General features: G+C 48.3%; 1 protein-coding gene across 1 annotated transcript in view; it reads right to left on the reverse strand.

The window, feature by feature from the left end:
• The window catches only part of NCEH1 (neutral cholesterol ester hydrolase 1), a 120,480-nt gene that overhangs the window by 26,182 nt on the left and 66,807 nt on the right, over positions 1–27,491 (reverse strand). Inside the window, exon 3 of the mRNA XM_085635431.1 lies at positions 1,272–1,341. Coding sequence (XP_085491557.1) covers positions 1,272–1,341 — 70 coding nt within the window. The remainder of the gene's footprint in view (positions 1–1,271; positions 1,342–27,491) is intronic.

Genomic DNA, 27,491 nt, shown 5'->3' on the forward strand with positions numbered 1-27,491 from the left:
GTGACAACTTCCAAGCTTATGGTGAGAACATGTCCAGAGCCAAATCAACCTAAACTGAAGCACTTCCTGTTTTACTCTAAACACCTGTTAAAAGTCAGCCCTGGCTAGTTCGGAGGCCTGGTCCCCTCCTGTTAAGAGCAGAGATGAGCTGCTGTTAGCAGACCATCAGTGCTTAATTTGAGCCAGTGGTTTCCGGTGCTCGGCACTGGCACTTAATTGTCAGCACCGGTGCTTGTGGCAGTCGGCCACAAAGTGGCGCTGTCTGACCAATTTAGAGATAACCACAACAACAGGTAAGTATTAATTCAATATGCATCAAAAATGACAATTACTTGCCGCCCAAGCCATTCTTATAGCTTCTGGGCCTGAAATTGTCCGCTTGGAGGAGTGTGATGGTTAGTGGTTGTGTTATTACCATCATTGGCAGTGCTTGCAGGGGCAATCTGTGGTGCAAGCTGCAGTAGCCTCCTGACGAGAGCCCTGGCACTTAATATTTTACAAATCAAGCACTGAAATGCATCATCAAGGGCCAAAAGTCCACACCCCAGACTGGAATTTTTGATGCCATCTACTGCTCCCCCCTCCCACACACACACACACATTTCAAGTTAACCATTTTTGAACAGCCTGCAATAATATCATTCTTGCATTTGTGCCAGTTTTCTCCCCCATTCAGACCTCATCAAAAAGTTAACTACAGCCACTACAGAGGGGAAAAGCACGGGCAGAACTGAACTAACTACAGATGCCCCGCGCCGAGGCTGACGCACAGAGTTTATCCATTCTGACTGACCATCCTACTGCATGGGCTCATCAGGGAAAATTTGATGACCTCAATCTATTGCAGCTTTATAAACAAGCAATACTTCTAAGAACTAACATGTGAGCTCCCTTGATCTTGGTCATGTTTATTTTAATTGACTTGCAGAGTAGTCCATTGTGAGAGATTAGCTGCTTCATGTCACTATCAAGGTAGGCAAGTGAGTCCCTGTGGAGTTTCCAATTGTTTCTTCGACACCATCTTAAATACCTTCTAGCCTTTGCAATAACTGAAGTTATTTAAAGTCTCCTGCACTTGTTACTGATGCTTAGTTCAGTTCAGTGAATGAGTGGAAAGATTAACACAGCTTGCAGGTTACGAAGCTAACAAGAAGCTTGATGACTGCATAGGATCTTCTGTATTCTTACAGGTACAAACATGGCTCTTGTTGTCCAGGTAAAAACATATCAATCACTGTTGAGTTGCATATTCGTGAACGCGTAGTACTTACTCAATGGAAATGATGACGGCACCTACATCTTCAGCCACTTTCCTGCAAAGGTGATCATAGGATCTCAATCCTGAAAAATAAAAACATTTAAGAGAGCTTTCACCGGGGCTAAAAATAACAGACAAAAAAGGCACGGACACGTATTTTAAGCATAATCGGAGGCAGTGCGTGAACCCCCAGTATGAGTATTCTAGCATTTTCCCCTAAAAATACAAGGGTTGTCTATGAAAAGCAGAATGTGCTCTCTTACAATTGATGTAGTTTCTTTCTGGAGTCAAAGAAGAACAAAACAAACCCGGAGGCATATTATCAAGAAACGGCGTTAAAATTATCGCCGCTTTAGCGGCATGAAACTGCCGCTAAAGCGGCGATAATGGGCTTGATAATCTGCCCTTGAGAATTCCCATAGAAGCCCATGTTCTGGTGTGAACATGGGTTTCTATTGGAATTCTCTGCGGCATATTATCAAGCCCATTATCGCCACTTTAGTGGCAGTTTTCTGCCGCTAAAGCGTCGATAATCTTAACTCCGTTCTTGATAATATGCCCCCTGGACTTTTGAGAGGCTGTAATTGGGTGTCACACAACAAGTCACACCTTTTAGGGTATCAATCCCTTGAGCGAGAAGGAGGAATGCATATCCTCATTGCAAACCCATATCGGAGGGTCATCCTGGGAATCTACAACAGGGCAAGTTGGTATTCATATTGGTTATGCATAGATATCCTGGGAAGGCTGATCCGTGCTCCTTACTTGCGAACCCATGGTGAGGTACTAGCGCGACTGGAGGCAAGCTCAGAGGTCTAGAGGTGACCCCATCCCGAGTTCGGTTCAATGACTGGGATCTCCTCGTGCAAAGGCTACTATCTGCTCTTGCTAGTGGTCCACGAGCCATTTTTACAATAAGATTTACTAAACTAAAAAGCTATATTTGCAAATTAGACATGGGGTGCTCCTGTTGCGTACTTTTACAAACAAGTGGGCGGGTTCATTCAATCTGGGTTGCCCAGCTTGCAGTGGCGTAACAAAAGTTCAAGGGGCCCCCCTGCAATATACACGGAGGGGCCCCCCTCCGGATTTATTCCGGAGCGCACAGGCAGAAGTACTGTGCTGAGGGAGCGCCCTGCACCTCGGGGGGCCCCCCCCGCACCGCGGGGGATGCAGGGGCCTGTGTTACACTCCTGCTAGCTTGTAATAACCCAGAGGAAATGGAATATCATGTGTTATTTTTCCGTCAAGGATACAAGAGGGCAAGGATTCGATGGCTGCTTCAGTTGTGCAGAAATTTGTGGTCCAGACACTGTAGTGAGGTTTTTAGGCTATTGAAATATGATACCCACTTACCCATTGTGTTCTCTACATCACGTTTTTTATTTTCTATGTGGAGCACCCGCAGGCCCATCTTAAAAATGAAACCATAGGCCTCGCATGTTCAACGTTGCATATTATGTAAATCGGGCCCCCTTTTTATGTTTTTCCAACTGAATGAATTGACTGTATGATGTTTTAATGATCTTCTTTTTAATCATTATGTGTTATACAAATTGTTGCTTTTACACTTCTCCATTTTATTTACTGTTGAATGCTGCTAGGTGAGGGCCACCATGATAGCATTAAAAATGCCGGTTTTGGGTAATTGTAATGGCCTTCGTGCCGTTCATGTTGCACACACGCACTTTAAAGAGTGCGGCCCAGGAACAAAGCAAAACCCAACTTGCCGCTGAAGTATGCACATGCACTTTACTGATACTAATATCCATAGGGTTATTCCTACTGATCTCACCCCACAGCCAATCCCTCGTCATGGAGCAATGGTTGAATCAGCTGACAGCTCTTAACTTAGACTCGGCATCATCTCTGGGCATCATTCTTGACAAAAGCCTGAACTTGCAGAAGCACATCAGTTCCCTCGTCAAAGGAGCAAATTTCCAACTCAGCTTACTTAGGAAGCTCAAACCCTTCCTCCCTGCTCATGGCCTAAAGGTTGCAGTACAAGCATTAGTGATCTGAAAGCTGGACTTTGGTAGCGCAACACTTTGCAGCCTGCCCAGAGTGAGGATGGCTCCTCTGAGGGCTACGCTCAATTCAGCTGCGAGGCTCTTAACTGGCACAAGAAAATACCACCACATCTCTCCGGACTTGCAGGAACTGAATTTGCTGCCTTATGAAGCTCGGATACAGCTAAAAATTGCATGCATGGCTCAAAAAGCCATCCACTTCAAGACTCCGCTGTACCTTGCGCATAAACTGGAACTCTCCTGTGGTTCTAGAGACTCCAGAGGTGCTAGATTGCTTCTGCTTAAACCTAAAACATTTAAGAAAAAAAAGACCTATAGCCGAGCCTTCTCAGGGTTGGCTCTGAGGATCTGGAACTCCCTACCCCCCGAAGTAAGGGTGAATCCGTCTACTGTCTTCTTCAAAAAAGAAGTCAAAGGGCTCCTGATGAAGAAATTTATGCCTTAGACTGGTACCTTCCACTGATTCTGGGTCCATACCCGTTGACTCTTGCCCAGCCACCTTGTTCACGAGGCTGTCGGACAATTCTAGACTGTGATCTTTTTTCTCCCTCTGTTGATGCGGATGTGTTTTGCTTTGCCTTCACGAGAATTTTGGATAATTTTAGCCTTTGAATTTGTTGCTTTATTTATTCTGTTTTGTATGCTTATTCCCTTGTGTTACATAATCTGTAAAGCGCTCAGATATCCTCGGTGGTCATGTTCGCGCTAAATAAAACTTTCATAATAAATAGGGTAATTTATTGCATTTTAAGCCAGGTTTGTGGAATAGTTGAATATTCCAGGTTTATTGTAATGGTCCTTTTCCTGTCTAGGTACGGCACGTGCACTTAACTGATTTAACTGATTCTGTTCTTTTAAATAATGCAAATGCCACTATGCGCCCAAGTTTTGCACAAGCCCTTTACTGAATTTAATTCATAGTTGAACGATGTTGGCTTTCTGTAAAGGCCATTTTATAGGCCATGCACATGCAATTTATCGAACCCCATTGTCTGACTAACGTAAAGATCTCTTGAAGCCTGTATATTGGACAAGTATTTCATGGCTGATATATCCATGGGTTAGTCTTTGGTAGGTTGAGGCTGGCGAGTGGGAGAGACGATCATATTATGTAAAATGCTTGCAACTCTATATTAATAATGTGCTACGGGAAACCTCACGCAGAGCAATGGTTACTTTTTATGAACTGAATATCATGTATCGTATTTTTATCTGTGCTTTTATGGCCATAGAGGCCGAAATAAAGTTTTATGATGATGATGATAAGATTTACTTCTTCAAACACAAGAGACCTACAGATCCCGAAAAGAACCCTGAGCAAGAAGCTACGAAGCCAAGCAAAAACAGAAGGAAGAATTCCATACTGAACTCTTTCTGGCATGCCGAAATAAAAACCCAAAGGACTTCTGGATGACAATCAACCGCCTAAACAGGGGATCAGAACCAATTAATAAAAACAGGAGTAACGTTACCCCAGAAAATTGGATACAACATGTTACAACTCTGTACAAACCAACAACAAAAAGGGCCTAACCAACAACTCAGCCAGAGCAAGCAAACCTCAGGGCAACAAAAAACTGCAGCAACAGCAGTGCAACTTCCTCAGTATGCAACTTTTTCTGAGAATAACAAATCTGATTCAGAAAAGCAGACCTGACGGTGCCCATGGCCCTAACAGCGTTCCAACATTAGTATACAAACAAGATTTTGCATTTTGGTCCGCTTCTATGGAAAATCTGTTTAACATCTGCATAATCACTGAATCCATCCCCCCCTCATGGCAAAAATCGACCCCACACCTGATTTGCGACAAGCATTTGCAATGTAATAGGTCTCATATTTGCAAGAGTTTAAGCTATTGCCATTATAAATGGCAATGCCTTTTATTCATGTTTTGATAATTAACACATAAATAACAGGCATTGTCATTTACATTGCTGATAGCTCAAACTCTTGTAAGTGCGAGACCTATTGCATTTCAAAGAAGCAGCAGCCATTGTACCGGGCTGCTTCAAAAGTGAAAGCGCATTGCAGGAAAGCATGTCGTGCCTGCAGTAGGTGAAACTTATTAAAGAAAATAGTGCTTACAGACTAAATAAGAGGTACCATGTAAAAACCGAACTAAAAGGTCTAGTCCTCATGGTAGGTTACAAATGAAGACAAGGCGATACTAAGGAGGGACTAACAGGCCTATTAATGAATCAAAAGCCACCATTTACGAAGGACAGTAACACAAGCCAATGAAAAATATGGGCAGTGGGAGGGGCTTCAAGTCCATACTTGAATACAGCATGCCTCACAGAGCAGGGCACATGGTGCCCAGGCTCGACCTAAATAAGGGTCAATGAAGCTTCCCGACGGCCTCAACATCCAGGAGTGTAATATGATGATAGCCAACGACTTTGCTGCGCTACTGCTGGAAGACCTAGAAGAATGGGCGGGTGCAAATAACCTGTTGCCTTTCAACCAAACTAGCTTTAGACCATTCTCAGATGCTATTGACAATCGTGTGGTGATAAGAAAAAAAAGGAGTTTCTCTACTGCTGCTTTATAGACTACAGGAAGGCTTCTGACTACATTAAATCGCCAACTACTCTGGGCTAAGCTAAAAGTCTGGCAAATCCTGGAACCAATATTAAATGACATCTTGGCAACAAGGCATCAAGCAGGGAAGTGTACTAGCTCCGGATCTTTTCAATTTGTTTGTGCGCAATTTGTTACCGGCACTAAACTCAGTAGTCAGCCATGCACCCAATTTGGCGAACCATCACATTAACTCACTCCTCTAGGCAGAAGACATAGTTCTTTTAAGCCAAACACCGATGGTACTCCAAAGACTGCTTGACGTCTTGTACAATTATTGTTACTTAAATGATATGACAATAAACTCTGAACAAACAAATATTGCGATCTTTGGCAGAAAAAATAAAAAGTTTGGAGCGTGGCAAGTAAATAACTATCACCTGACCAGATCAACCAGATATAAATATCTGGGGTGTGGGGGGGAAATATATATATATATATATATATATATATATATATATATATATATCCATATATAATTTTATGCATGCACTACAAAGATATCATTCTTAGATACATCACACTGTAACAAGCTGCCCATAGCTGCAGAGGCTTCCAATTCTGACCTTGCCTGGACAAGCTTCGACAGGTGTTCAGAACCAACTCAGAGGTCACTTTGTTAGTTTTCTCATCATTTTGTTGACACCTTATGCCTATATTATAATTGGCACCGTGTATAAATTGCACAGTGCCAAGCATTAGTACTGTGTGAAAGTAACTCATAGGAGCAACAAAACATTTAACAGAATTTGTTTTTGCAGCAGCAGCTACATTATGATCAAGGGCTGCTGTGCACAGAACAATACGATGTGTGGAGTCTGGCTGTGGCTCAGTTATCAATGGCCACTGGAAATATGCGGCAGTGGAGGACCAAAATATGAGTCAGGGTTGATAAAATTATACGGCAAGAAAAGGCACATTATGCAACGTAATACTGCACATTTTGTGATAGCATCACTTCATTATTTTGTCATTTTACACTTGTTAACACTGCCCGGGTACATGGTGTACCTCATCAGTATCAGTTTAACATCCAAATACAGCAATAAGCAACAAACTTAGTGAAGGGCCTTCCACTGAGCGGCAGAAAGTGTCCCTGCATATTTACTACATTTTGATATATTTGAGCAAGAAATATTTTTTGGGGGTTACAATCTCTACATTATATAGCAGACGATGGATTATATGGCAAATCCACAACTAAGCAGAAGTCACCAAGGCTGCTAAAATCGCATAATTCCCATTGCCCGGATTATAGGGACCGGGTCCAAATCACTCAAACCATTAAGATCTTTCATAAATCAACCTCGTCTTAGATTAGAGATGCGAGTGTGAAAGTAAACACAGATAAAAATCTCTTCTAAACCACAAACAAAACCAAGCATTTGCAGTGCAATAGGTCTCGCATTTGTGAGCGTTTAGGCTTTTGGCATTGTAAATGACAATGCCTTTTTTTTATCGTTTTTGGACGGGGCCCTTTTTCTGCAGGGTTATCCCCAAGCTTTTTGCCTTCCTCCTGTATTTTCTTCTGACCTGTTTTTGTTGGGTTTTTGACTCTGGGCACTTTACCACTTCTAATCAGTGCTAAAGTGCACATGCTCTCTCTTGTAAACTTGATATAACTAGCTTACATGTATTTGGCTTATTTAATTTACCTGTAAGTCCCTTGCACAGTGGTATCCCATATACCCAGGGCCTGTAAATTAAATGCTACCAGTGGGCCGGCAGCGCTGCTTGCACCACCCACAGAAGTTGCCTTTTAAACCTGTCTCAGGACTCTGCCACTGCAGGGCCTGCCTGCACAGTTTGCTGTCGCAGTGATGTGGCATTTAAAATGGTTGCCACATCTGAAACTCCCCTTTTACTACATATAAGTCACCCCTAGGGTAGGCCCTAGCTAGACCTATGGGCAGGGTGCTGTGTAGGTAAAATGTAGGACAAAAGCCTTTGTTGTGTGGAATGTCCTGGTAGTGACAAACACCCTATTTGTTTCTCACTGCTGTGAGGCCTGCTCTTCTCATCGGTTTGCATTGGGAATTCCCTGATATATCTTTTAGTGGCGATTCCTTATCCGAAAGGAGTAGCGCTGCCATGTTTGGAATAGTGGTGAAAAATCACGCTTACTGGTGTTGGTGAATTTCTTATTACTATTTTAGAAATGACACTTTTAGAAAGTGGGCATTTCTCTGTGTTAATAACTTTTCTGTGCTTTGCAGCCTGACTCCAATTCACATCCAGGGCAGAGCGACAGCTCGGTTTGTGCATACTTTCCAGGCAGCCATCACACAGGGAGGGCTGGGTGTAACTGGGTTGCATCAGCATTTGAATGGTCTTCCTGGGCTGGGAGAGTGAGAGGTGTTAACACTTAACATTTGTATGGGCTGTGTCCTGCCCTCACACAAAGGGCTCGTTTACCCCCTACTGATGTCTGGAGCAAGTGCAAGGGTGGAGGGAAACTCCTGGGCCTGACCAGATCTTATTGGAACCTTCTCCCACCTTCTAGAAGCCAGGCCTCAGAGTATAAGTACAGGGGCTCTGACCCCACACCTTTTGAGCACTTTGGGGACTGGGACCGAACCTCTGTCAGAAGGACTGCTTGCGCTGCACAATGGACTTAACTAGACTGCTCTTCTGCTGTTGCCCTGCTACTGGCTGCGTGACCTAAAGGACTCTCTGGATTGCTTTCTTGCTTGTTGCCCTGCTGCCAGCTGCTCCCTGACTTTGGATCCCCTAACGCACTGTGGTGAGGTGAGGAGCAACCGCCATCCTGGTCTTATACTTGCCTGGGTGTGCCGGCCTGCCTGTCCACCTGCGTTGTGCACCACCAGTGTCCTCAGCCCCCTTATTATCCCACTGTTGTTGAAGGCCGGTGTAGGGAGAGCACCTACTTTGATTTCCTGTGTGTCCTGTGCGTAGTGAACGCTGTAGGCTGGTTGCTGACAGCCGCATGGTGATCGGTTCACGTTTTTATTTTAAACCACTGCCCCACTGGACATGGTCCTTACATCGTTTCTATTTACCCGACAGCAGCCAGGGCTCTGCTACGTGGACCCAGGCTGCAGGACGACATGCCAGCCGCAAGGAAACCCAGTCTGGCTGTTCCCCATAGTAGCTGGGGCAAAGCTCACATCTCAGGGGACAGGGCCCACCCGTGAGAGTAAGCCAGAAGCCTTGCGAGCTTCCACCAGCCCCACCTGGAAGAAACAGGAGCCTCGCGGGCCTACAGGCACGGCCTTCTGCCTAAAAGGGGCAAGAGAAGGGCGCCTGTCTGCGGAAGGTCCCGTCAAGGAGATCAGGGCGGGGCCGAGAGCGGTCCAGAGAAGACGGCTGCCGGGAGACCCGGAGAGGAAGAGGCTAGGAAGCTCCTGCTGACATGGGCCCTTATAACCAGGTATCCGAGGGGGGAAGGGAACTCTTGACAGAGGACCCGCTCGGTCCCTGTGGCCTTAACTCTTCGGCTGTCCCCATTTCTCCTGAAGCAGCAGCCCGTGCGGTCGCGGGCAGCTGCTCCTACTTTGGGGGCATTTTTCTTTGATGAACTAACAGGGGAGACCCGATGGAGGACCCCCATTGTGTTGTAAAGGCTTTTGGGAATTATCTCGTAATGCAGGTATTCCTTGCTCTATGTGCTCCAGGTAATTTATGTGTTTCACCCCCCACTGACTGTCATACAGGCACCGAAGTCCTCACGGATGTGGTTCTTAGTATTGCATTATCACGATGTGCATAGGTTCGCATTGCATTGATGATTCAGGTATTTTTATTGTTTATTCTACTGCAGCACATGCCCTGGTGTTATGATGCATGTTGTTCACATAGCCAGGATTTGCATAATCTGCTCAGCAGTTATGACCCATGGGTTCTGATGCTGCATTTTACGCCCTGCTATTGAAGTTTATGTCATGTATGCCTTGCAGTGGTTAGGATAACAGGTATACCGTCAGAAGGTATACTATATGTGCAGGGATGGTGTTGTTGTGTTTCGATTTAGATACCCATATATAGGTTTCCCTGAATCCAAGCATGCACGATTGACTGAGTGAAACTGTTATCTATGGTTTCCACGATTCTGAGACGCGTTCCGATTCTAAGGGAAATAACGTTGTTATGTTTATGCGGTTGTCAGAAACAAATCCCTTCTTGTTCATTCGAGAAGTTTCTAGTGGCCTCTGAGTTAGCTGGCACACAATGTAATCAAGTTTAATGTACTCGATAGGAGCATACTGACCTAAGTCCTATGCAAAAACTATAGTGTATATTATTCCAATGCGCAGAGCCTATAAGGGAAATAGGAACTACACTACAGTGTAAAATGACGTCATGTCTACTGTTTTTATTGTATGCAACTGTAGGAGAGTGGAATCTGACTAATGGTTGCCCCCAACTTTTTGCCTGGTATTTAAGTGGTTTTTGACTAGTCTGGCTGGGATCCTGCTATCCAGGACCCCAGCCTATCTGCTTTCTCCCTAAAACTGATGTAAAGTACTCTAGGTACAAACCTAATTGGATGCTGGGTATGCCCTACCAGTCCCTTGTAGATGGTACCCTAGGTACCCAGGGCATGGGTCCCCCAGTAGGCCTACCAGGGCTGCAGCACTTATTGTGCCACCCTGGGACAGTCACCCAAACTGACACCACCAGACCACTACTGTAGTCTGGGTAAGGTGGTGCTAGCACCCCTTACAGGGATGTAGGTACCCTATATCCCATACCATTACAACACATATACTCTCATAGGTCACCCCTATGGCAGGCCCTGGTAATCCTACAGGGCTGGGTGCTGAGGTATGTGTGAGGGGGGACCCCTACGTGAGTAGGACCTCCCTGCAACCTTCGTAAAACCGTTACTGGGTTGTTTGTAGTGTAGCCATACCATATACTCTAAACCGCATTATAAGTGAATCGCGTCATCGCGATAACTTGAGAATGGCTACACAGAACCATATCGTGTTTGGTGTCAAACATGAAGGAATCATACCCCCAGTCCAGCCATGGGCATGGGGGCACGATTCCCCCTTGCTAGGAGGGTGATATGGGAAAAGCGGTAGAATTTAGACACCAATTTAAAAGTGCACATGTACCACAAAATGGCTACTGTCCGCCACCTACACGACTCTGGCTGGCTGTTGCTGGGGAAAACCCCAGCCTCGCCATCTGGACAATAGGGCTCCTGTGGCAGGGAGGTGCCAGCACCTCCCCAGACAGGATATGTGGATTGGAACAGGGTGGGTGCACCAAATGACCTTTCAGAGTTGCACGTAGGCAGCTGCAGAGCCCCAATTCTGCATACACCGCCTGGAACCGGTTCAGGGGCATCCTGCCCCTCGCCCAGGCGGGAAACACACAAAGGGGAGTGGGTGTAGCCACCCTTTCCCGCCTCTACTCTGATTGGTAGGCTCTATTTTGGACCATCCCCTAATCTTGGGGATATATGGGAATATCTTTGCCCTAGAGCCTTAGATTCGTCCAGAACTTCACAGAACTGACCTTCGACGAGCTGCTGCCCAGCTGACTGAAGAAATCTCACTTGGGATAAAGGAGTTATCCCCCTGCTTGGCAGGCACCTAAAAGACTGCAAGATACCCGGTTGGAACTTCGCTGCTCTCACGAACTTCGACGCCTTCCATCAACCTTGAGGTGGGTCTCCAGTGCATCCCAGAGTCCTGTGAGCGTGCCCAGCAAGCCTGAGCACCGTGGACCACGTGGGTGCCGAGATCCCTGCATACCCCGAGACCCCGGCCACCTCTTGCATAGCACCTGACCCCGACCAGTGGGGAAGTGGTGCTTTGGCCCATTTCTGAGCCAACCTTCCAGCAGCATCCGTGCCAAAGCTCAGCTCCCTAGCCCGCTCCGGTGGCCCGTGGGAGCCCTTTTACGCACTCCATTTTGCTGCCCTCCGCGGTCCCTTGTCTCTCGACTTGTGGGCCCTGACGGAGGAAAACCTATCTTTCCAAGAGTTCCCCTGGTTGCTCCAGGCCTGCTCTACGCTCCCTGCAAAGGAGAGCACCCTCAGACCTCGTGGGTCTGCACCGGCAGCTGCTTTGTTCATCTTGCGTGGGTTGCGGTTGCCAATGCTTAGTGGATCCAATCGGGACACTAACACCGCAGCGACCCTCAGCCGACGTGGGACAGTCGCCCTCCAGAAGCTGGCCTTCCTTGAAGCCTCCCGGAGCCCGTGACTGCAGAGCCCAGCTGTACCTTCAACACCTGAAGCACCCGACATCCACGAGCTCCTTCCTGTGAGCTCCCTGGTCACTTTGCTGTGACCCAGACTCTGTCCCCTCTGCTTTCAGGTTCATCTTTATCTTCTCTTCAACTTTAATCTTCACGACTTCAACGACGCTTTCAGCTAGCAGCAGTTTGGACTACTTTTCCATAGAAAATCAGCCCGCGACCCGACACCAGAATCGACCTATGCACCCGGCTTCCCTGGGGCAGGTAACAGTGGTACTTCGGTACTCCAGTGGTGGTGGGCTCTCCAAAGCCTTAAGTCTTAAGTCTTAACTTTGTACTGTTGCTAGAAGTGTCCTTAAACTTTAAATATTCAACCGCGACATTCTCCATAGGCTAACATTGCGATCCCGATAGCAGCTCTTTGCACTGCACGCGTCTCCCGTGGGTCCCCTTCCTCTTAACTGTGGGTGGATTCTGAAGGGGCAAGCGATCCTGAATACCCTAGGCATTGCCTGTAGAATTGTCGTGGTTCTTATACCACTATTTTAGTATATGGTTTGGTCCCCCCCTGGGGCCCATTGATTTCTGTGCTATTTATTGTGTTTATAAATGCTTGTTTGAATTGTAACTTTGCCACTAGCCACATAAAGTGACTGTGGGATTCTGTCTAGAATAAATACATATATTTTATATATATACCTGTGTGGGCTACTCTTTCATTTGGTTATTCAAGAGGTTATTATGGTAAAACAATAAGCTTAACACTCCTTCAAGACTTAGCCTGAAGGCTGCTCTCCACAGCTACCACTAGGATAGCTTTCTTTAAAGGTTGTCTTAAACCTATCATCAATAGGAGTCGAATCGGACTGGTGCAAGGTGTCCCTATAACTAGGAACAGCATATGCCAGGCCAACTTCTCACATTGGTGTGCAGCGGTTGGATTCAAGCTTGCCATTGTTTTACCAGAGAACAAATTGAATTTCTAAAGTGAAAGCCACAAGGTACCAAAGGTACATATAAATTCAAGCTAGAATACAATAAGTTCTACTGAACTTAGAGTTGTGTGTAGAGGGTTTAGCACACCTTGACTACAACTCAAGAGAGGGTTCAGTAGGCCACACTTAGTGTAGGTAGATACACCACTATCACTACACTAAACATGTCTTCAGGTAAAGGTGCCACTAAGGCTATGGAAGGACCCCAAAGGGTCCCAGTTGATAAGTATGATCATCTCTCCTTTGCAGAGCTCAGGGAGATGTGCACCCTTAGAAAACTGGAGACAAACAAAGGTGCCAACACCCAACGTCTCAGGGAAATCCTGCTCATAGCAGACTTTATGGAGTCCATAGGGTCCAGAGGGACAGACAGAGTGGGTGGGCATCCATCAGAAGAGGACACTCCCAGAGTGGACTCTGATGAGGACCAGGAAGAGGATGAAAGTCCTGACCTGGAAGAAACAAACCACTCACAAACTGGAGGTGATGGCCCAAGAGGCACTCCCTCCATCCTTAAAAGGAGAGTGGTGGATCCCAGAAGGAACAGATCCCCCTCAGTGGGATCCAACCATTCTGAGAGATCCAAAGGGTCCTCTGCCTCTTCTCAGAGAAGAGAATCCTCCCATGAGATGAAATGCAGACTGATCAAATTTGAGCAGGCTAAGCTTCAGCTTAAAAGAGAACAGTTAGCATTGGACAGGGAAGCCCTGGAGCTTCAGAAAGCTTCAAAGAAGTGGGGTCTAGAGACCCCTGGTGGCAGTGATGAAACCCCTAGAGTTAGAGAGAAAGTCCCTGACAATAGGAACCTCCATAAGATTGTGCCCCCCTATCAGAATGGGGATGATATCCACAAATGGATATCTGCTCTTGAAAGGGCATGTAGAGTACAGAGGGTCCCAGTAGAGCAGTGGGCAGCAATCCTGTGGCTCTCCTTTTCAGATAAAGGTAGAGACAAGCTCCTCTCTGTAAGAGAAGAGGATGCTGATGATTATTATATCTTGAAAGCTGCTTTAATAGATGGGTTTGGCTTAACCACTGATCAATACAGACTTAAGTTCAGAGACACCCAGAAAGCACAGAATCAAGATTGGGTAGACTTTGTGGATTGTGCAACCAAGGCACTGGAAGGTTGGTTAAATGGCAGTAAAGTTAAGGATTATCAAGGATTGTATAATCTCATAATGAGGGAGCAGATTCTTAATAATTGTCAGAACCAACTTTTACACCAGCACCTGGTGGACTCTGATCTGACCTCTCCCCAAGAATTGGGAAAGAAGGCAGACAAATGGGTCAGAACCAGGATTAGGCCTAAGAACCAAGTTGGTGACCAGAAGAAGGATTCCACTAAGCCCAAAGAGAAAGGTGGGGATGATAAACAAGAAAAGACCCCTGAAGGGCCCCAAAAACCCAGTGCTGGGGGTGGGTCCCAAAATACTTCCTCTAATAACAAGAAACCATATTGCCATGTGTGTAAGCAACCTGGCCACTGGAAAACTGACTCCAGCTGTCCAAAGAATGGCAATAAAGAAAATGTTCCTCCAAAAGCAGCTCCAACACCTCCTGTTGCTACTAGTAGTAATCCCCCAGGTGGTGGGAGTGCACCCAAAAATTTAGTTGGGATTTCTTGGGGAACTAAGGGGGACTCTGGCTTATCCAGGTCCCCTACTCAAGCAACTATGGTCTGTGATGGTGGCAGGGGGTTTGCCAACTTTACCATGAGCCCCAATATTTTGGGCAGGTACAGACAAGAACCAATAATCAATGGTCAGAAGGCTGTGGCCTATAAGGACACAGGGGCCAGTGTCACCATGGTGACCAAGAGGCTAGTGCCCCTAGATCAGCTTTTACCTGGGTTTAGCTACCAGGTGACCAACATAGATGGAATCAGGACAGACCATCCCATGGCAGTAGTAAATCTCAGCTGGGGAGGGGTCACTGGCCCAAAGAGAGTGGCAGTGTCCCCAAACTTGCCTGTAGATTGTCTACTGGGGAATGATCTGGAAATCTCAGCCTGGGCTGAGGTTGACCACAAGGCCCATTTGAAAATGGTAGGAATCCCTGAGAGAGTGGATGAGACCCTGAGGGCCTCACCTCCACCCCAGGAAAAAATAGAAAAAGTGAAGCCTGAAACTATGGATCACTCTACCCAAACAGAGAGCATAGGGGAAGAGGAACAGTCCTCCCCCCACCAGACTACAGGTAAGGGTCAGGTTCCTCAGGGAACTGATCCTGCCCCTTGTGAAGTAACTGCCCCAGAAGTGGACAGGCCTGGCCTGCCCACCTCTCTGGTGGCAGGGGACCCTTCCAAGGTGGTACCCAGTCTGGAGCAGGTATCCTGCCCCTCTCTACCCTGCCTCAGTCAGCCCAGGGCTGCAGGGGTCAGGGAGGTCAGTGGACCCTTACTGGGCCCCTGTCCAGAGGAACCCCCTCATCAACAGATTAGGGACACCCAGCAGAGTAGTTTCAGCCAGGTGAACATTCCTCTACAAACTGAGGGATCCCCCTTACCCTTAGGTATAGGCACCCCTCAAATGGATGTTGTTGGGAACAGGGAAACCTGGGGCCTAGTTGCCCCAAACCTTCCAGGACCCTCCACTATTCCAGCCAAAGGGATCCAACCCCCAGCTGTAGGCAGCCAGAGGTTGACCCTTAGGGCCAGATATGACACAGTCATGGGCAGAAAGGCTTCTATAGTGGCCAGTGATCTGAGGAGGTTGAGACCAACCCAAGTAGGGCCTCACTTCCAGACTCAGACACCCCACCAGCCCACCTCTGACCCAAAAACCAATACAGGTAATTTCCCTAGACTTTGGAGAAACTCTAGAACCCCTTGGGGTAGAATTTCCCAAGTGGACCATGACACAGGGAGCAACCATGTTAGTACAGGTTCTTCCTTATATGGCCACTCAGGAAATAAAGGCTTATCTGGACAAGGTTAGCCTTATCTCCTTTCGTTTGGGGGGGGGGGGGGTTATGTAGGAGAGTGGAATCTGACTAATGGTTGCCCCCAACTTTTTGCCTGGTATTTAAGTGGTTTTTGACTAGTCTGGCTGGGATCCTGCTATCCAGGACCCCAGCCTATCTGCTTTCTCCCTAAAACTGATGTAAAGTACTCTAGGTACAAACCTAATTGGATGCTGGGTATGCCCTACCAGTCCCTTGTAGATGGTACCCTAGGTACCCAGGGCATGGGTCCCCCAGTAGGCCTACCAGGGCTGCAGCACTTATTGTGCCACCCTGGGACAGTCACCCAAACTGACACCACCAGACCACTACTGTAGTCTGGGTAAGGTGGTGCTAGCACCCCTTACAGGGATGTAGGTACCCTATATCCCATACCATTACAACACATATACTCTCATAGGTCACCCCTATGGCAGGCCCTGGTAATCCTACAGGGCTGGGTGCTGAGGTATGTGTGAGGGGGGACCCCTACGTGAGTAGGACCTCCCTGCAACCTTCGTAAAACCGTTACTGGGTTGTTTGTAGTGTAGCCATACCATATACTCTAAACCGCATTATAAGTGAATCGCGTCATCGCGATAACTTGAGAATGGCTACACAGAACCATATCGTGTTTGGTGTCAAACATGAAGGAATCATACCCCCAGTCCAGCCATGGGCATGGGGGCACGATTCCCCCTTGCTAGGAGGGTGATATGGGAAAAGCGGTAGAATTTAGACACCAATTTAAAAGTGCACATGTACCACAAAATGGCTACTGTCCGCCACCTACACGACTCTGGCTGGCTGTTGCTGGGGAAAACCCCAGCCTCGCCATCTGGACAATAGGGCTCCTGTGGCAGGGAGGTGCCAGCACCTCCCCAGACAGGATATGTGGATTGGAACAGGGTGGGTGCACCAAATGACCTTTCAGAGTTGCACGTAGGCAGCTGCAGAGCCCCAATTCTGCATACACCGCCTGGAACCGGTTCAGGGGCATCCTGCCCCTCGCCCAGGCGGGAAACACACAAAGGGGAGTGGGTGTAGCCACCCTTTCCCGCCTCTACTCTGATTGGTAGGCTCTATTTTGGACCATCCCCTAATCTTGGGGATATATGGGAATATCTTTGCCCTAGAGCCTTAGATTCGTCCAGAACTTCACAGAACTGACCTTCGACGAGCTGCTGCCCAGCTGACTGAAGAAATCTCACTTGGGATAAAGGAGTTATCCCCCTGCTTGGCAGGCACCTAAAAGACTGCAAGATACCCGGTTGGAACTTCGCTGCTCTCACGAACTTCGACGCCTTCCATCAACCTTGAGGTGGGTCTCCAGTGCATCCCAGAGTCCTGTGAGCGTGCCCAGCAAGCCTGAGCACCGTGGACCACGTGGGTGCCGAGATCCCTGCATACCCCGAGACCCCGGCCACCTCTTGCATAGCACCTGACCCCGACCAGTGGGGAAGTGGTGCTTTGGCCCATTTCTGAGCCAACCTTCCAGCAGCATCCGTGCCAAAGCTCAGCTCCCTAGCCCGCTCCGGTGGCCCGTGGGAGCCCTTTTACGCACTCCATTTTGCTGCCCTCCGCGGTCCCTTGTCTCTCGACTTGTGGGCCCTGACGGAGGAAAACCTATCTTTCCAAGAGTTCCCCTGGTTGCTCCAGGCCTGCTCTACGCTCCCTGCAAAGGAGAGCACCCTCAGACCTCGTGGGTCTGCACCAGCAGCTGCTTTGTTCATCTTGCGTGGGTTGCGGTTGCCAATGCTTAGTGGATCCAATCGGGACACTAACACCGCAGCGACCCTCAGCCGACGTGGGACAGTCGCCCTCCAGAAGCTGGCCTTCCTTGAAGCCTCCCGGAGCCCGTGACTGCAGAGCCCAGCTGTACCTTCAACACCTGAAGCACCCGACATCCACGAGCTCCTTCCTGTGAGCTCCCTGGTCACTTTGCTGTGACCCAGACTCTGTCCCCTCTGCTTTCAGGTTCATCTTTATCTTCTCTTCAACTTTAATCTTCACGACTTCAACGACGCTTTCAGCTAGCAGCAGTTTGGACTACTTTTCCATAGAAAATCAGCCTGCGACCCGACACCAGAATCGACCTATGCACCCGGCTTCCCTGGGGCAGGTAACAGTGGTACTTCGGTACTCCAGTGGTGGTGGGCTCTCCAAAGCCTTAAGTCTCAAGTCTTAACTTTGTACTGTTGCTAGAAGTGTCCTTAAACTTTAAATATTCAACCGCGACATTCTCCATAGGCTAACATTGCGATCCCGATAGCAGCTCTTTGCACTGCACGCGTCTCCCGTGGGTCCCCTTCCTCTTAACTGTGGGTGGATTCTGAAGGGGCAAGCGATCCTGAATACCCTAGGCATTGCCTGTAGAATTGTCGTGGTTCTTATACCACTATTTTAGTATATGGTTTGGTCCCCCCCCTGGGGCCCATTGATTTCTGTGCTATTTATTGTGTTTATAAATGCTTGTTTGAATTGTAACTTTGCCACTAGCCACATAAAGTGACTGTGGGATTCTGTCTAGAATAAATACATATATTTTATATATATACCTGTGTGGGCTACTCTTTCATTTGGTTATTCAAGAGGTTATTATGGTAAAACAATAAGCTTAACACTCCTTCAAGACTTAGCCTGAAGGCTGCTCTCCACAGCTACCACTAGGATAGCTTTCTTTAAAGGTTGTCTTAAACCTATCATCAATAGGAGTCGAATTGGACTGGTGCAAGGTGTCCCTATAACTAGGAACAGCATATGCCAGGCCAACTTCTCACAGCAACCTACCAGTATTTACGTGTCTACACTATCTTATGATGCTATGACAAGTGCCCGATTGGCGATGTGAATTTATGGCCTATGTAAAGTCATGATTTGTGCCCAGTAGCACAGTAATTTATGTAATTATGTCCTAATGTGAATTTTATGCCTAATACAAAGGATATTTTTATATACTACTGGGTGGTGTCTCTTTTGTGGTGTATTCATTGTGTCACTGGTGTATGTGGGTTGTGCAAACGCTTTACACATTGCCTCTGGGGATAAGCCGACTGATCTGTGCCAAGCTATCGGGGGTAAGCACAGGTTAATTTTGGTGTGTAACTTACTTGCCCTGACTAGAGTGGTGGGTTCTGTCTGGCTTAAGTGTATATCCTAGCCTTCCAGATAAGCCCATTTCTAACATATCTGTTTTGATAATTAACACATAAATAAATTGCATTGTCCTTTACAATGCCAATAGCTCAAACTCTTGTAAATGCAAGACCTATTTAATTCCAAAGAAGTGACCGACATTGTCCCGGGCTGATTGGAAAGTGAAGGTGCGCATGGCGCGCTGAATGTTGCAGGAAAGCATGTCGTGCCTGCAGTAGGAGAAACTTATTAAAGAGAATAGTGCTTACAGACTAAATAAGACGTACAGAGTAACAACAGAAGTAAAAGGGCGAGTCCTCATGGGAGGTTACAAATGAAGACAAGGCGGTACTAAGGAGGGACTAACAAGCCTGTTAATTAATCAGAAGTCAGCATTTATGAAGGACAATGATGCAAACCAATGAAAAATATGGGTGGTGAGTGGGCGGGGCTTCAAGTCTGTACCCGAATACAGCATGCCTCTGAAAGCAGCGCATGCGCTGCCCAGGCGCTACCTAAGAACAGCGAGCACTACCGTTTGAGCACAGTTCTAGCTCTGCACAAAAGAGTGATTAGGTGTAGAAAAAGCTAGTGCCATACATAACAGCTGAAAGCACCATACAAATGCCAAGAACACAATATTGGTTTCTGGTCTTAGATCTAATGTACAGCAGTGTTTGTTCATTCTCATCTCTGATACCGAGATGGGCTTGGCAGCTAAACCTGAATACACTCCAGTCTCTCTCCAATGACTGACATGTGCAGGGCGGGATTTCTAGCAGGCAAGAAATTCCTTGAATTCCTGCAGGTTGAACAAGCATCAGCAAAGGCGATAGGCAAGCCTCGCTTTTGTGCATTCTATAATATTTGTTAAAGCCTGCAGGGTTGGGGAAAACAAACAAAAATCGATTAGTGTCTGCATACAATCCTTGGATGATAAAGAATGTATAGGTTACTGATTTGGGTCACCTTTGTGATGTACAACAGACACACTATGCACTCAATGTAAAGAATTGATAACAGGGGTGCAGACGCTGTCACGCAGACTAAAAACGTTTCAAGCTGAGAGGGAGAGAGAGCGAACACTGCTGCAGCACTGCACAGAAAGAGGCGGCGTGCAAACATCTTAGGGGGTTCCCAGTGGTGTTCTGTTCCTGCACTTTTCTGATCCTAGTAATACTGGACATCTACTCAGGGGATTGTGGCATTTGTTTCTTTATAGTAATCTTCATCCTATCATCTCATTGATGATTTTTTTTTAGTTTATATGAACTAAACGTGTTAGTCTTAGCTTGAAATGGCCCATTGAGGAAGCTTCTGGTCTTGATATTGCCACAGGTAGGCAATGAGTGTCATTGCTGTGGAAACCAATTCGAGCGACCCCTTTAAGAACTGCTACTCTTTATGAGAGTAAATCATTTTGACTGGAAGGGCTATTTACACCCTTTGGGGACCAAAGTATCATGGGCATGTTCCTGCTAGCCTTGGTTAGAAATGTTAAGACACAAGTTAGATAAAATATAACTGTGATCAGTTAAAGGTTCACATGTATCATGTTTATTAAAACAAAATATACTAGACTTTCATCAGTTGAGCTTAGTTTGTGAAGCACACATAAATATGCATTAAGAAACCCTCAGTAGCCCAACAAGTTTGTCACTTGTAGCAGTATTTGAACTTTCAAAAGAACTAATTATATGTATGTTCTTTAAATACCAAAGCTAGGCCAAATACAGAAAGGATAAACAATATACCAAACCCCTTTTTCCCTGTTCTGTTGTGGGAAGCACATTTACAGTTTCAATAAATATTTTTCTTTTTAAAAAAACATTAAAAAAACAACAACAGAAAACTTTATGTGAGGAGACAAAAAAAGTAATTTATAATGAAGTAACGAGGTGTCATGTGGGCTCTCAGCTGTGCTCCAGTGCATCTCCCAGGATTGCCAATGGAAGGGTTTTAGGTCACCTGTGCACATTGACTCCTAGCTCACTTACTCCTCCCTTTACAAGTTGATTCTGAACCAGTAATAGGGAAGCCAGCCAACAAAACGTCACTTCCTGCAAGGTCTCTGGACGCTGATGGAACGTCATTACCCAACCCTCTGGTGATTGTTCTCTCCACTTCTGCTTTCAGGCACAGACTCATCCATGGAAGAAGCAGCTCTCAAGAGCATAAGAGGTCCAAGTAGGTAACTTGTTTCTTCGAAGTATTTTCAGTTTACCGTGGGGGTGATATGAAACTCTGGAGCACTGATAAACAAACTGTTATGCAGAATTTCAAAAGAATAAAGGCAGCTGCTTATATATTTCTAACCTCTGATAGACCACTGGCAACAGAAAGAAAACAGTCGATTTATTTTTCCTCTTTGGGGACTTGTTGGGATGGTGAAAACATATTTTAGTTTCTCAACTTCAGGAAAATGACACTGTGCATCGCTAAAGTAAATAAACATGGACGACGTGGGGTTAGAATAACACTGCCTACCAGAAATGCCATCTCCAAGAACAAGCATTGGCAAAACCAATAGGTCTCGCCTACGAGAGCTATTGGCTTGGGCAATGTTTTGAAGACATGGTGTACAGCAGTTCAGAAGCATTGCAATGTGACTACTACTATTTTTTTTAAAAAGCGCTACAACGCTGCCAGGGGTAATGTGCATTAGCGCTGGATGCATTACAGTCCTTTTTAAGTATTATTATTTTTAGCCATGCTGCACAGCAGGTCCACTGCTATACAGTATGACTCCAAATCATTGCCATGGGTAATTCCCATGCTGTATGCATGAACCAAAGGCAATGGCAGAGTTGTCCCAAGTTACTTACCTTCGGTAACGATGTATCTGGTAGAGACGATTCTAGCCGCAGATTCCTGAACGTAGAATTATCCCCAGGCGTGAGACTGGACCCGTAAAACATTCTTGGCCAGCATCTCTGCGCGCCAGGGGGCGGTACCACGCAACTCCACCCCGACATCCTCCGCGGGCGTGACATCAGCGAGGTCAAATAAGCCCCACCCCGGCGCGCCGACGTCAGTTTGCTTCAGAGAACTTTTTCCGTGCCACAACGCGGAGCCATCATAACAAAACTGAGGAGAGCATGGGAAAAGTGTGCGAAAAAACCAAAGAAACAAAATAGAGAGACACAAAAAGGGGGAAAACATCACCAGGTGGCACCAAGACACCAGAAGGCGACAACAGCAGGCCAGAGCCGGAAAAGAGCAAAGCACCACTCTGAGGAACAATTGTGCAGGCCAAGGCGAAAGCACCAGGTGGCAGCAAAGCACCAAAAGCCTAGAGCAGCAAAGCCAGAGCAAGAAAAGCACAAAGCACCACTCCGTGGAACCACCTTGCAAGCCAAGGCGAGAGCCATCCCGGAGGCACAATCATTTGAAAGCGCCGTGACAGAAAGAGAGAGAGAGAGAGTCTGCAACCGCAACCACAACCACAAAGGGAAGGGCCACAAGCCCGGAACAGAGGAACAACAGCAATCCATCCCCAGACTACACAGCCAAGGATGGGCATACCTCCTGAAAGGAGTAGGAGGCAAAGGACAGGTAATCCATCCTCAGAATACATTGCCCAGGAGGGCCAAAACCCCTGAAAGGAGTAGGAGGTCAAAGGACAGGTAAAGGAACCCCCAACGAAGAAGACCGGTTGGAGATCAGAAACTCTAACAACAGAGGAGAAGAGAAAAGTAGGCACTCACGCTGGAAGAAACCAGCTGGAGGGATGCCTGACCGGAAGAAAACGAAGAGGACACCCATAGGGAACAAGCCACCCAGCGGGAGGCGACTGCAGAAACCCAAGCAGAGGGTCCTCGCAGAACGGGGAGGAAGGGTGGCTCGTGAAGGAATCTGCGGCTAGAATCGTCTCTACCAGATACATCGTTACCGAAGGTAAGTAACTTGTACATCTGATAGAGACTACTAACCGCAGATTCCTTAACGTAGAATAGATAGCCTAGCCATACCCAGAAGGGAAGAGGGCCTGCGAGAGAGCCTCCCTACCAGGAGAGACACAGGACCCCAGCAGGGGACACATCACAGGGACAAGAAGGGAAAGGCCAGGATATCCGAAGCCCAACCAAAGGAGAACTGCCCAACACCCCACAGGGGCAGACAGCGCCCGAAAGCTCCAAGAAACACAAGGACCACCTCAAACCCTAGGGAGAAGAGGAAGAACCGGAGCCAGGCCCACCGTAAGAAACACACACATAGTAACAGAAAAAGCTGAACACCCTTAGCCGCAAGCAGCGGACAAATGCAAAAACAACAGTTGATGGACAGAATGCAGAACAATGTCATACATTCACCCCAGTACAGAGATCTGGGCCTAAATCCATTGTTTTTTTGCTCACCATGCCGTTCCAGTTTGAACCCAGCCATATGCAAATCAGTCTTGACCCTGTGCCTCATGGGAACAGTCCAGCCCGAACTGCTAAGCCAGGTCCTCCCTGGACTGGAAACAAGCATCCTAGGACCGGTTTCGGGGTTTCACCCCTCTTCAGCCAGGATAGCTTGATTCCAGTGGCATGGAGAGCACGGGACCCACGTCTGGGCATACACTTCCCACTCGGGGTGACAAATGCAAAAACAACAGTTGATGGACAGAATGCAGAACAATGTCATACATTCACCCCAGTACAGAGATCTGGGCCTAAATCCATCGGTTTTTTGCTCACCATGCCGTTTCAGTTTGAACCCAGCCATATGCAAATCAGTCTTGACCCTGTGCCTCATAGGAACAGTCCAGCCCAACTGCCAGGCCAGGTCCTCCCTGGACTGGAAACAAGGATCCTAGGACCGGTTTCGGGGTTTCACCCCTCTTCAGCTAGGATAGTTTGATTCCAGTGGCATGGAGAGCATGGGACCCACGTCTGGGCATACCCTTCCCACTCGGGGTGACAAATGCAAAAACAACAGTTGATGGACAGAATGCAGAACAATGTCATACATTCACCCCAGTACAGAGATCTGGGCCTAAATCCATCATTTGTTTGCTCACCATGCCATTCCAGTTTGAACCCAGCCATATCCTGGTCCCAGGATGCTTGTTTCCGGTCCAGGGAAGACATGGCTTGGCAGTTCGGGCTGGACTGTTCCCATGAGGCACAGCGTCAGACTGATTTGCATATGGCCATGTCTGAACTGGGGTGGTGGAGTAAGCTAAAGAATGATTATGGATTAAACCCAGATCAGTTGACTGGGGGTGAGTGTTTGATTTGCTCAAACGCTCCGTCCATCATCCCCTTTGGTATCGATTTGTTCGCCCTAAGTTGGCAGGGTATGCCCGGACGTGGGTCCCTTGCTCACTTTGCCACTGGATTCAAGATAGCCTGGCTGATGAGGGTTATGAACCCTAAACTGGTCCCAGGATGCTTGTTTCCGGTCCAGGGAAGACATGGCTCAGCAGTTCAGGCTGGATTGTTCCCATGAGGCACAGGGTCAGACTCATTTGCATATGGCCATGTCTGAACTGGGGTGGTGGAGTGTCACGGGGACCACCCGGACTCCGTACTGGAAGGAGGAGAATGGTGGTCCCCTCCTGAACTGACCAGTGACTTGTTTTATGTCCCTCAGGACGACCCGTGGCCAGCAGAGACGTCAGACGGCACTAGCACGGAACACTGTGCCTTTAATTGGGACGTCTTCCAGGATAGCCCCGCCCTCTACTCCACCGTAGACGGCCAGTCGCCAATAAGAACCCGCGAGAAGAAGACAGTGGCGTGTGACGACACCGGAGGACGGAAGGAGACAGAGCACGACGGTGAACCGGAGGAAGAAGACGGAACGGAGCGAAGCGAAGGACCGAAGAGGAGCAGAGGACGCGAGGAAGAACCGAGGCCGGAGGCAGGAGACCGCGGCATTCACGCTCCGCCGAGCCACGCCCCAGGAGGAGGTGCGTGGCTATCCCAGGTACGGGATCGCTTCACGGGTTGGGTCGGGAGGCGGGAGAGAAGAGAGCGCCACTGAACTCCGCCGCTTACCGCCGTACCTAGTACTGCACGTCCTCCCTTTCACTCACCCCCTTCACGACCGTTCGTTGGAGAGCACCTTATCACGAGTCTATTACCCTCACTCCCCTCCCTTATACAGCGTGATAAACAGAACACTCGTTCCTAACAGCCACCTCTCCTTCTTTCTTTCCATTGGCACGGCGAGAGCCCTCCTCACGGGAAACCGGGAGAAGAGAGAAGAGGGACGCTAGCCCACGAGGACCAAGAACAGCGCCCCGACCCTGACATCCTACCACCGAGGGAGAACCCATCGCGAACTTTATTGTGAACCTTCAATAAAACGCCTCACCCCATCCTCCCGTGTTCGTGTCCTCTGTGCGACCCGCTTACATGGAGTAAGCTAAAGAATGATTATGGATTAAACCAAGATCAGTTGACTGGGGGTGAGTGTTTGATTTGCTCAAACGCTCCGTCCATCATCCCCTTTGATATCGCAAGCAGCGGACAAGGCAGGAATGGCACCACCACCAAAGCGCAGACGGAAAAGAAAGGCACAGATGCGCAAACCCCCAGCTTAACCAGGGGCAGGGGCACAAGGGAACACAGCAAAGGCCACCATGGTGGAGTAGAACAAACAGGCCTGCACGGGCAAGCGCAGCCAGCAGCAGGCAACACCACGGAACGGGGCACCCAGGACAAGTCAGACGCCAGCCGAAGGCTGAGGCCAGGAAGGGCTAGGACACACCCCAAGGGAGGGGCCAGTCCAGAAACACACATACACAGACCCATGAAAGAAGTGGAGCCAGACAGGAAAGAAAGAGAGAGAGAGGGAGAGAGACAGAGGACGGACCAAGCCGTCCACCAGAACACAGAACCCAAGGAAAGCCAGTCCTCCTGGAACACCCGACAGAGGACCAAGCCTAAACACTGGACAGAAGTGCAGAACCGCCACAACACGAGGCCGCAGACAGCAGACCAGACTGGGCTAGCGACGTAGCGAACCTGGAGAAGGATGGACCCGGGTTCAATGCAAGCTGCTTCAAAACAATCGGCAAGAAGATCGCACCAGTGACATACCGTGACGCCACGGAGAGCAAGGAGCCCGAAGGGCGACCATACCTACCCAGTACATGACAGAGCTATGTAATAGCTACCATTACCCCACATAGGGTATGTTATGTCCCAAGAAAAATGGGAACGCCTCTTAGGAAAAAATTTCCGCAGCAGAGGACAAATAGAAACATCTGCGGAGAAAACCGCAGAAGGCTTGCCAATCAGCCAATAAAGAAAACATCGAAGGCCCAAGCTCAGGACCTACAAGGGCTTACCAACAGCCAAAACCACAAGGCAAAAAAGGTCCGGACCAGCAGCCAACAGCACGAAAGGGCCCACGGAAGGACCCTGAAGGCACACCAACCACACAGAACACAGAACCGAGACTACTCGTTACCAGGCCATGGAAAACAACGGGAGAACACCTTCCAGAATACAGACCGACATCCAGGGTCACTGTGGAGGAGGGGGAGGAGGAGGACGAAGAGGACGAAGCCCCACAAGGAACCTCTGAATGGCGGAATCCGAAGGGGCGTGAAACAAAAGAGCGCCATCGAAGGGAAGGTCAACCAGCCGCTCCCTAACGTTCTCAGGGAAAACAATATCCCTCAGCCAAGCATGGCGTCGGAGGGCCACTGAAGAAGCCATGGTGCGACCAAGCACCTCCGAAACGTCCAGAGCAGAGCGAAGAATAAACGCCGCCAGCTCCTGGCCATCCAACACATGGTGCACAGATCAGCGCAGGCATCCTCCTGAGAAGCGGAAGACAGTAGGGACTCCGCCGAATCCCATAAGCAAGAAGTGGCCCTGGCCAATATACAAAGCGTGTTAAGTGCCCGCAAGGCAGCACTGGAGGAGGCAAAGATGTTGCGCCCCCAGGAATCTAACCACCGGGCCTTCCGTAACGGGGGAAGACAACACCGATGGCAAGTAGGGAAAGGCGGTCTGCAAAAGAGGGCCCCTGGTAGAAGGGTGGAAGGAAAGGCAGACAGGATCATGCGGAGCAGGAAGCGGCTGGGGCACCGGGTCCCCCGTGGCAGGATGCTCCCAGGCCCCCAAGAGAAAATTATGGAGCAAAGCCTCGAAGGGAAGAAGCAGCTCCTGTCCACCAGAGCCCTGATGGAGAACCTCCAACAAACGATCCGTGGGGAAATGGGCAGCCGGATCGCCCATGCGCAAGATCCCCACAGCCGTGGAGACAGCCCGGGCGAAGGCAGCACTTGCCTCCGTAGGGCAACGCTGTGGGGAAAGCAATTCCTCCGTGGGCGACTGCTGTAAGCTAAGCCGGCCATCACCCAGCCCAACCGGAGGAAGGAAAGGCCAAGCCCGGAATGGGGGAAGGTTGACCGACGAGTGGGGAACC

This window comes from Triturus cristatus, chromosome 11 (genome assembly GCF_964204655.1).
Source record: "Triturus cristatus chromosome 11, aTriCri1.1, whole genome shotgun sequence".
Taxonomy (NCBI): Eukaryota; Metazoa; Chordata; class Amphibia; order Caudata; family Salamandridae; genus Triturus; species Triturus cristatus.